This window comes from Propithecus coquereli, unplaced genomic scaffold (assembly GCF_000956105.1).
Source record: "Propithecus coquereli isolate 6110/MARCELLA unplaced genomic scaffold, Pcoq_1.0 Scaffold65, whole genome shotgun sequence".
NCBI lineage: Eukaryota > Metazoa > Chordata > Mammalia > Primates > Indriidae > Propithecus > Propithecus coquereli.
Genome location: NW_012152507.1, coordinates 1,108,932 through 1,119,906, shown reverse-complemented (window position 1 = coordinate 1,119,906; position 10,975 = coordinate 1,108,932). Strand labels below are relative to the sequence as shown.

At 46.7% G+C, this 10,975-nt stretch overlaps 1 protein-coding gene across 2 annotated transcripts; it reads right to left on the bottom strand.

The window, feature by feature from the left end:
* Positions 1–6,127: 6,127 nt before the first annotated feature.
* POU4F2 (POU class 4 homeobox 2) lies at positions 6,128–9,716 on the bottom strand. 2 transcript variants are annotated; one of them, XM_012660054.1, is made up of 3 exons: positions 9,382–9,466; positions 9,192–9,234; positions 7,808–8,759 (listed from the first exon to the last, which is right to left on the bottom strand). In XM_012660054.1, exons 1-3 carry the CDS (start codon positions 9,464–9,466, stop codon positions 7,808–7,810), a joined length of 1,080 nt encoding a protein of 359 aa, XP_012515508.1. The 2 variants fall into 2 exon arrangements, with proteins under 2 accessions (XP_012515507.1, XP_012515508.1); XM_012660053.1 differs by having other exon boundaries at positions 6,128–8,749; positions 9,188–9,716.
* Between the last annotated feature and the right edge of the window lie 1,259 nt (positions 9,717–10,975).

The window sequence follows — 10,975 nt, the reverse complement described above, 5'->3', positions numbered from 1 at the left end:
CATCCCGGAGCCTGAATGGGGGGTGGAGTGCGCGGTAGAGGACTTTAAACCGATGTTCTTAAAAGGCTTCTGAACTAGACTGTCCCCCAAGGCCCCACCCTGGGAGCAAAGGAAGGCAGAGTAGAGACCGATCCATGCTCCGCAGCCCCCAACCACCCGGCCAGCATTAGGGACCGGGCAAAAAGTGAGGAAGGGGCGGCGCACAAGGTGGCAGCTCAGGAAGCGGTCTGTCTGCACAGGACTGAAACATCTCCCACCACCTTCCCTCCCAGTCCACAAAAGCTCGGACCCGATCAAGCGCACAGGCTCCCCGGGGCCCCAGAACCCTGAAATCAAGTGTGCGCCGGAAGATCCGCGCTGGGAGGGGCGGAGCGGAGGGGAGAGGGTAGGGACTAGGTTCTCCACCTCCTCCCGCCGCCTCCCTCCCGCAGGCTGGAAGCCTCACGTAGTCAGGGATTTTTTCAGAATAATTGATGGGTCCAGTTCTCCAGAGCTTTCCCCGTGAGAGCGCGGCGGACCGCGCTAGAATTTAAATAGACGTGATTAGTAAAATGCGAGGGGGCGAGGCGCCCGGGCCTCTCTTTCTTGCGGGTTCCTGGCTGCGCGCCTGGCGAGGCGCCTGCTCCCCCAGGCTCTGGGGGCCGCAGGGGGCCGGGGCAAGCTCCTGCAGCCGGGGAGGGCAGTTCTGCTTTCCAACCCCAGCCCTCTGGACTCTACCCTTCACCCTCTCCAAGCCCGCCTCTCACCAGCGCACCCGGAAGCAGAGCGGAGTTGGGCTTGGCCGGGAACCCAAAGCGGGCGAGTGCAAAGCATTAGGGGGTGAGCCCAGGGGTGGGGGCCAGGATCTTGGTTCCTCTGCGCCGCCTGAGCCCAGCAGGCCAGCGCAAAGCATTAGCTACCAAAGGGAAAGGAAAGTCTCTCGGTGATCGCTGTCCCCGCGTCCTGCTTCTCATTCTCACTGTTCCCTTTCTCTACCGCCATCCTCGCCGGTCCACCTCCCTCCAGGCTGCCGAGCCGAGCCAGAGCACCCAGGATCGCGGAACTCAAGGCGCCTCTTCACTTACCCAGCGCTCTGAGAAGGTCCTCTCCGCAAAGAAGTGACCTAGACTGGGAAAAGCCTTCCTCTTCGCTCTCTCTCACATCCCTATCTCATCGATTTGTTCCTGAAAATGGGGCTGTGCATTCTTATAACATCTACAGCCAATTAATATTGCATTAACTCTATTTAAAAAAAAAATACAAAAGCACCAGAATACTGCACCCTATCAAAGCCATCTATTATTCACGGAAATGTAATTGGAGACCTAAGATATGTGTGTTACGGGGCAATGGAGGAAAACAGAGTCGTGACAATATTTCAGAAAGGAGGGGATCCGAGGGTATCTAATATTTAATTTCAAGTCTGTGGTTTTCTAATTCGAGATTAAAAGCAGTCACGTCTTTGAAGCCAGACAGTTGGTATAAATGTACAGTTAAAATATTCTATTCCACCGTCCCTAGACAGAGCTCTCTGCTCGTCCCAGGCTTCATTAAATTTTTATTATCATCCCAGACTAGAGCAGGGAATGAGCAGAAAGACTGTCCATCTAATTGCAATTGATAAAAAAAAAAAAAGGAGCTCTTAGATTCCCCCCTCCTCATTTTAATACATTAACGGCAGTTTTTTTCGTATGTCCAGGCTTTCCCAGCCCTGTGATACACACAATCACATTATCACACAGATACATTTTCCACTTTCCAACAGGCACCAGGCTTCACTCTCTTCTCTGCCCTTTGAGAAGGCCTCGAGGGTTGGTGGGAGTGGAGGGAGAGAGGGTAGGGGAGGCTGGCTTCAGAAAGTGATGCTATATGAAAAGAAAAAAGTGACATCAGTTCTTGAAGCAGCTGGTGAAAGATCAACCAGAGACAACATTTGCACTAAGCTGGTTCTTCCTGTGGCAAGATGAAAGCATATTGTTACCCAAACAAAACAAACAGATTATTAGACTGGGCTGCACTTTTCCGCAGCCTTTCCACTGCGTGGGATGAAAGCAAAGAGCAATATTTTCATTTCATTTTTTCCTTTCTGACTGCTCCCCGCCCCCATCAGAGAGAGAGAGAGAGAGAGAGAGAGAGAGAGAGAGAGAGAGAGAAAGAAAGAGAGAGCTCAGAACGTTTGTTCTTGAACCTTCTTCATGTGCTGCTAATCTGTCACACCAGTCGACTGTAGAGACGTGTGCGTGTGTGTTCGGGGAGCCCATCTCAACAAGGGTGCTTTAAATTTTTTTTGAAACTGGTGTAAATAAAGCTTTTCATCTCCAGGCATTGATAGTACAGAATAAAACCCACAGTTTGCTTTCTGAGCAGCTTCCTATTATCACATCGCCACTTAATTTTATTTCTATTCTCTCCAAGTTAAATAGAAAGACTGGCTCACAGGGGAGCTGCCATGTGCCTACAGACTGGGGATGTCAAGCAGAGAGACTCACTGTGCAAAGTTAATTTCAATTCCCGCGGAGGATTTCACATTCCGGCTGGCTCTGACCCACAGTAATTAGCTGAGATAACTAATGATTACTTACTTATTCCTTGTAATTATCTGGATTTAATAATTCGCTGTGTAATTTATTAATTCACTCATAATAGACTTTCAGTACTGGGAATGGTTCCTTTAAAGGGGCAAAGCAGGGGAAATTTAGTGATTTTTTTCTCATATTGCCATAAATCTGTCTCCTGACAAATGTGGACTTCAGGAACATTATAACTATCGGGAAACCTTTGTCTTCCTTTTTGTACTATCAGGATACCAATCCAACTTTTTTTTCCTTCTGTTTCAGCCCCTTCCTCCCAGGCCAACTGAAAAGTAAAGTGAAGTTTTGAGTTCTAATATGGATCATTTACCTAGAGATATAAATTGTTTTCACCAAACATTTGCAAAGACAGATTTCTAAACTTACTGTCATGGCTTGCTTGAAAAATTTGAGCTTCATCTTCTGAATAACAGTCTTTCTAAAATCAAGTAAATTTTTCAATGCCTTTTCCACTATCTCTTCAAGAGCTTCCCAGATAGATCAAAATAAATTGATTTATTTGAAGTTAGAAATAAAGCATTTTAATCCCTCAAATTCCAATTCTCTTGGAAATTTTTCAATTCTCTTGGCAAAAAGAGGTTATAGGATCTGTCCTTGATAGTAAAAGGATTTAGTTATGTATCATTATTTATTTTTCAAATGAATTTTATAAAAAAATAGGAGAGTATTACATTGTATGTAAATCCTAAATATTTCATTTGATTTTTCACATTTTCATTATTTTCCTTAAGTTACGTGATGATGAAACTTCATCTGACAAAGAATTGACCAACTGATCTAATGTAAAATATCCAAAAGAAACTGTATTCTTTCTAGATAACATTATAATGTTTTGGTGTAGAGAATACTTAGCTATCAGCCAGGGCTTACATGATCTTTTCTGTTACTCACTTGTTCCATTTCAGTTTGGAGTTAGATTATATTGAACAAAAAGCTTGGATTATTTGCCTTTTTAGAAGTTTTTTTTTTAAAAAATTAATTACATGGTCCTGAAACATAAAATTTAGGTTGACTAGGTATGTTATTAAGCCAATTTATAATATATCTCCTTCCAATAAAATGACAATTGTGGACATTGAGAAAAAATAGGCAATGAGTCTTGAATGCCAATGGATTTGATTGATATGACAGGATTTTTAGACACATTTTTGGTATTTATCCATTTGAGTACTTTAAAAGTCAAAACCAATGGATATTTCTCAACAATTTATATGTGGCTCATTCTATTCTTACCTTTAATATCTTCTTTAAGACCAGTCCTCTTCTCTTCAAATCTCTTTGGTTTGGTGTTGTTTCTGCAACTCTCATTAATAAAAACTTTCAGAATATATTTCTTTTTAAAATTGTGCTTTTCCCATAAAACACACATTTAAACAGGCTCTAAGAATGGAAACACTTCCATATTATAGGTAAGAAAGTTGTTTGTTTGTTTTTTTTATCCTGGTAATAACACAGAGAAGATGAACTTCAAAGATGATAAAGTCCAGGAACACAAGAGACAAAGAATCTTGGTGGATTAGGAGAAAATATAGGCCTTTACTATCAACTGTGGAAGTAAATATAGTTTTTGTTGAGTCACCTTCCTCACAGAAATCTTAGGCATACATGCATATATGCAAGCTATCATGTACTTCAAAATGTATTAAAATGAATAAACTCTTATTTTTCTTCAACATATTTCTCAATTTTCTACTACTTTTACAATATTTCTCTCTTAAAGATGTCATGTTTGTATAAATAAGACAAAAACACACTTGGGTTACTTCCCTCCAACTAACTCCCCTTTCTCTTAACACACATACCCTAGCGCCTTCAATAAAAATCCACTTATGAGAAGGGAAAGGTGTTATTTATTGAAGATAATTTTTACTCTAGATCGGTAAGCCTCATCTATTATACATTCAAGCCATTTTATTCATTTTCTCCACTCTGGAAAAGGTAAGAAGGCCGAAAGTGAAAATTCTCCAGCTTGCTAGAAACTGCTTGGTTAAGGGTGCGTGGGAGTAGGGCTGAGTCCTATAGTTACTATCCATGGTGCTGAAATCAGTACTAAACAGTGAGATTGGAGGCTGGCTATTTGAAAAGACTTTCAGGAAAACTGAATCTAGGAATAGGGAGGGAAATGGAAGGAGAATCTTTTAGCTTCTAAAACATAGAAATAAAATTAAATCATCAACATTATCATACCTGAATTCACAATTCTTTCTTTTAAATCACTAAAAATTTCAATGTTTTCTTAGGCACCTATGCAATGTGTCTCATTATTTCTAAATGAATGCTTGGATTTTGTTTCTTCAGGTGTCTTCCTTACTTCAGTAATAGAAAAAGAAGTCCCTCCATCCATTATCCATCTAACTTTTACAATAAGTTACATATAGAAATTATGATGAGTTTTCTAGCAACATTTAATCCTTTCTTGAGCCACTATAACAATTTTCATTGACTCAGGGAGTATTTCTTAACTTTGTCTCCAAAATAAGAAACATCCCAACACAGTTACCTACCAGAAGGGTCACAGTTCAGGTTAGCAGAATTATCCCTGGAAGATGACCTGGTTCCTTTCTCTTGTTTAATCTATGGATTAGTATGATGTTCTCATACTAATTAATAGTATGAGGTATTGATAACATAAATATTTAAGCCAGAGATTGGGGGGAAAAAACTTTGAAAACCTGGTAGTAGTGGGGAGATGTCTTTAACTAGGACCAGAAAAAGAAATGTCTATATCAAATGGGCAGAATTTCCTTGTACCAGTTCCAGACCAGTGTTAGGAAGACTTTCACCAACTCTGGTGTCAGGGCAAGTCACAGAAGGGGTCAAAAACTTTGCTCCTTCTAACCACACAGGATTTCTTCCAGCCCAATCCACCTATTGCAACAATGTGAGTTTCTTAGACCTTTTCTTAGAGGTCATGGAAAATAAAGAGATAGAGGTAGAGGCAGATAGATAGGTAGATATAGATATAGATATATACAGAGAGAGAGAGAACCTTCCTTCCTAAGCCAGAAACCCAGGTGCTTTCTGCTCTGTTGTTGCTGCTGTCCAGGAATGGTGTCTGAACTGAGAACTATGGTGGGCCAGGTTCTGAGCCTCAACCAAGGTGACCTACCCCACTAACCAGGCCCCTGGCTCTTGCCACACCCAGTCTCCTAGTGCTGCTGAAAAGTGAGCTGAATTCCTTTCTTACTTTTACCCGTGGGAGAGGAGAAGGAATGTGTGAAATTGCTTCTATCTGATATCTCTGCTTACAAAGATTCTCTTTGCAGAAGCATTGCATGTCTGGAGAAAGAAGTCCAAGGGATGTATTTGGAGCCAAATATCACAATTTCTTTTGGGCAGAAAAGCAAAGCACCGGGTAAGATGAGATGAGCTCTCCCTTTTAAAAGAGTGTTTTGAAAATCTTGTTATTTTGTACTTTACCAGAGAAACACCCTCTACTAAGTCTAAGACATACTTTGACAACAACCACTCCCTAATAAACCATCAAAATGTACTTCTGCCTTTAAAAAATCACCCACCAAAATAATTCCCACATAAATGATTAAAACAACATCACATTTTAAAAGCCATTTAATTTTAATAGCATATTTCAATGAAAAAAGCAGCATACTTTGCCAATAAAACATTAAAATTATCTCTTCAATGTAAGACAATCAAACAACACCAAAAATAACATAATACATTACTATAGTAAATAAACCATCTATTAACAAAAACATGAAACCAGGTCATATACAGAACTCAAGACTTTGGAGAACCTCAAATGGAACAGCAATACAACAAAATTTGTAAGAATATATCTATATGTGCATCATTTTGAATGAAATATTTACAATAGATAAGGTACCAGCCATCAAGTACCTAATTTTTTTGTTGTTGTTCCAAAAGAATTTTTCCAAACAATGTGAATTTACAAGCAGTGCACTGTCTTTCTTATAGTTCAAATTAGTTTTTCTACAAACAAACCTCCAAAAGGAAAAACAGAAGGATTCCTATTAATATAAATGTTAAAATGTAGCCAACAAAGCAATTGAAAACTGGAAGATTGAAATACCTTGGTGAAATCTTAAAATCTGGAAGGGCAAACACCAAGTGGCAAATGCACCTAAAGCTAGAAAATGATGCATCATTCATGCTTCCAACTGCTTCGTCTCTTCTGTTAGAGAGGTGTGTGTGTGTGTCTGTGTGTCTGTGTGTGTAAGGGTGAGTGAAAGAGCTCGCGAGGGGACAGTGTGGGAATCCCCATTAAATATGTAACAAAGTAAACAATACTTTGGACAGTGAATCAGGTCTACACGATTAAGACATCCATTACTGAGTGTCGACTCACAAATCAGAACACTACCAGTAAAAAACAAAGAAAAAACAATCTTCATTCAAAGTGAGAATATACAAATGAGCCCAAAGGAACACAGTATAAGAGGAAAGCTGTAAAAATCCGGTAAACTCATCAAACAAAATTCTTTGAACATCACTAGCTATACGTTTCCCCCCGTTTTTAGGCTAAAGGAGTTTAATTAATTAGAATGTGCACAAAATTAAGTTGCTAGAGAGGTAAATTAATAATTTACAGAGGGTTGTTCTGCAATAATCTAATAATAGCTTTCAAGATCAGTGAACACAGCAGGCGTAACTCCTTTCTTAAGCATTAACACTTCAGAGAAGGAAGAAGGGGGTAAGAACCACAATAAAAATATATATATAATATACAGTGTAAATGCAGAAAATCTGCCATCTTTTTTAAAATTCAAAATACTTTAGAGATGTCTCTATCACATTAAGCATCAACTCTAGTTTAAAGTTTTAGTCCTACATCAATTTCTATTTCTGAAAAATAGCTGCAAAGTGTACTTTTAAACTCGAATAATGGTGATGTCCATAAGAATAAAAACAAATCTTACTTGATCATTCATGTGGACTTTTAAAAGGCTGTCTCGCCTGCCTTCCTGCAAACAGCCACACTTCCTCTGAAGAACCGAGGCGGGGATAAAAGGGACAACTTTGCTACAGCTGACAAATCCCATCTTTTCTTTTTCTTTCCTTTCAGAAACGGTTTCACATTCTTACCGGCTTGGGCTCAGTTGCTCGCCTGCTCGCTCCCTCTTCAATCCTCAATTCGATTGGATTCACATTTACCGGAATTGTTTCAGGTGGCCCAAAGTAGAAAGAGGCAGGAGAGAGCAGGAGGGAAAAGAGGGGACGAGGAGGGGACCCTCCCTGGAGAGGCCAAAGGTCTCCTAAATGCCGGCGGAATATTTCATTCTTTTCTGTTTCTGCCTCTGGTTGCAGAACCAGACGCGCACCACGTTTTTCTTAAGGTCCAGCTTCTCCGCTATGGCGGCGATCTTCTCAGAGGAGGGCCGGGGCTGGATGGCAAAGTACGCTTCCAGCGAGCGCTTCTCGGGCGCGGCAATGGACGTGCGCTTGCGCTTCTTCTCTGCGCCGTTGAAGAGCTCAGGCTTGGTGAGCTTCTCGCGGTGGGACTTCTCGGCCTCCTCCAGCCACGCCTGCAGGATGGGTTTGAGCGCTATCATGTTGTTGTGCGACAGTGTAAGGGACTCAAATCTGCAGATGGTGCTCTGGCTAAGCGAGCCCACGCCGGGGATCTTGAGGTTGGCCAGCGCGGAGCCCACGTCTGCCTGGGTCACCCCCAGCTTGATGCGTCGCTGCTTGAAGCGCTCGGCGAACGCCTCCAGGTCCCGCGGGTCGGCGTCCACGTCGCTCATGCAGCCCATGTGCGAGGGCAGCCCGTGTGCGTGGGCCATGCTGAGCGCAGCTTGGTGCATGGGGTTCATGGTGGCCATGTGCGGCGCGTGAGCCGGCGTGGACACCACGGCGCCGTCGGGGCCCGCCATGGCGCCCAGGGCCAGCCCCGGACTCAGGTGCTCCAGCAGCTCGCCCTCGAGCGCCTGGTGCGGCTGGTGGTGGTGGTGGTGATGATGGTGATGGTGGTGGTGAGTGCCCGCCAGCGCGGACGGGTGCGAGATGGGCACGGACGAAGAGGAGGCGGCCGACGTGCACGGGATGGTGTTCATGGTGTGGTAGGTGGCGTCCGGCTTGAAGGGGCTGTGGTGGGGCGGATGGTGGTGGTGGCTCTTGCTCTGGGAGACGATGTCCACGGCCGCCAGAGCCTCGGCGCGGGCCAGCAAACTCTCATCCAGCCCGCCGAATATATTGCTCTGCAATTGCAAGTAGAAGGCACACATTACGCTCAGTAGGGAATTGTGCGCGCTCTCTCCGGAAGCTCCGGCCCAGGGCTCAACGCCGCCGCCGCGCCTACAACATTCCCAGAACGTTAAAATAATAATAATAATAATAATCCTGAAAATAGGAGGTGAGGAGAAGGAAGAGGGAAGCCACCGAGAGAAGCCGAGAGTGCAGGAGGAGGAGGAAAGTGAGCCTGCAGACACAACACAACACAACACGCGCACAGGCAACATCCCAGGTCATAAAAATTAATATGAAAGGCAAGACCCGCTGAATACTTAAGAGAGAGAGGGGGGAAAATTGGTTGGAGGTGTGGGGTGATTTGCTGTGCAGACATGAAAAAAACATCAAGCAGATAAAGGGGGCTGTCAAAATGTGCCTTTAAGCGGTGATTATGCAGAAATACTCACCGGTGGGGTTGGAAGACAGGCTCTCCGCATCGCCTCCGAGCCCCCGCCTCCGCTGCCGCTGCTGCCACTGCTACTAGAGCTGCTGCTCCGGCCGCCGCCGCCTCCGCCGCCGCCGCCACCGCCACCGGCATTGCTCGAGCTGCTGGGGGAGCTGGCCGTGGGGGCCGTGGGCGCCGAGGAGCCGGGCGAGGCGCTGTGCAGTGCCGAGTACTTGGGCTCCACGTGCAGGCTGCCGCCGTGAGGCATGCTGAATGCCTGCTTGCTGTTCAGGGACATCATCATCATCTTCCCGCCCGCGGGGCGCTCCTCGGTAGAGCACTCACTAGCCTGGGCTGCCGGGGACCCTCCCGGGAAGTGCCGGGCGGGAGCCGGAGCTGGGAAGGGCCGTAGGAAGTTGCGCTCACCCGCCGCAGCCTCGGGACTTTGCAAGCCGCGTCCCGGCTACGCAGTCCTCCGCCGCCTCCGCTGTCAGTCTCAGCAGATGCCGGGCTCTGCTTGGCGCTGGCTGCAGACCTCGGCGCCCGAAACTGCCCCTGATCCTCGCGGCCGCCGAGTTATATTCCCCTCTCCCCGCGCCCCCCCTCTCCCGCGCGCCTCCGCCCTCCCCTGCCAGAAAGCGCCGGCTCCTGTAGGCTTTCTCGCGTTGCCCCTTCTCTTCTTTGCTCCCCCTGGCAGATCCTTTCTGCTCTCGCAGCACTCGCCTCCCGCTCCCCACCGCGCCCTCCGCCTCCCCTTTTTGCCCCCGCCGGAGCTCGGTTGCCACCGCCCCTTCGCTGCGCCCCAAGGCTTCTACTTACTGTAGCGCCCCCGCTCAACCCCACCCAGCTGTCCAGGTCAGTGCTCGGGTCGCCAGACAGCGCCTACCTAAGGGCCGGCCTCCAGCCCCTCCCGTTTCTTCTGGCGCGTCTCTGCCTCGCCAGGAAAAGAAACTCCTAAATAAAGTTGCGGCCCAAGCCAGCCTTGGGTGGGTTTTTCCCTGGACTGCTCAGAACGCCTCTTACCTGGCTGTCTCCTCCCCCGCCTCTTGCTTACCGCTAAGTTCCGGGCTTCCGCCCCTACTCGGCCCTCCCCTCCTTTCAGCTCAGGTGACCCCGATCCCAGGCTCTCTCGGCCGCCACTGAGAACACAGACGCTGAGGCCAACCCGGTCCTCCGCGCTGCTTTGGGCTGCCGCTCTGATGCGCGCGGAGGTCGGCGCTCAGCTCGGAGCCCCCTCGGCCCGGCGGGTGCCTGGTGCCGAAGAGACATGGGGTCGGCGGGGCTGCAGGGCTTTCTCTCACTCGATTTCTCGCAGCTCTCAGCGGATTGGACAGCCGCGGAACCAGCTCGGGTCGCCTGTGCGCATGCGACTCCCCCCTCCCCAGTGTCTCTCCCCACAAATACAGGCGCGCGCGCACACACACACACACACACACACACTCCTCTCGCCCCCCCCTTTCTCTTCCTCGGATCTTCCTCCTCCTCCTCCCTGTATCCACTACACTGTGAGTTGAGTCTTGGGAGGATCCACTGGCAAACCCTGTCACTGGATTTATTATTCTTCATTAGCCACAATCAAAGGAAGAAGGGGCAACTGACAGAGGGAGAGGAAAGGCCAGAAATTACAGAGCGCATGTGCTGCTGAATACCAGCCCCCCAACACACACACACACACACACACACACACGCACACGCACACCCCCTCGGGGGCTGGCACAAGCCCCACTTATCTTCATTTCCACAACCGCTGCATGCGCAGAGAGCCTATTTTTAGCTGACACTTTGCTCGCACTTTTGTCCCAGTGCGGAC

What these genes read in the sequence shown, in the direction of transcription:
- POU4F2 (XM_012660053.1), bottom strand. Translation starts at nt 9,472, where the DNA reads ATGATGATGATGTCCCTGAACAGCAAGCAGGCATTCAGCATGCCTCAC. An exon ending in CCTGTCTTCCAACCCCACCG is followed by an intron (nt 8,750 to 9,187) that starts GTGAGTATTTCT and finishes TTGCAATTGCAG; the next exon opens with AGCAATATATTCGGCGGGCT.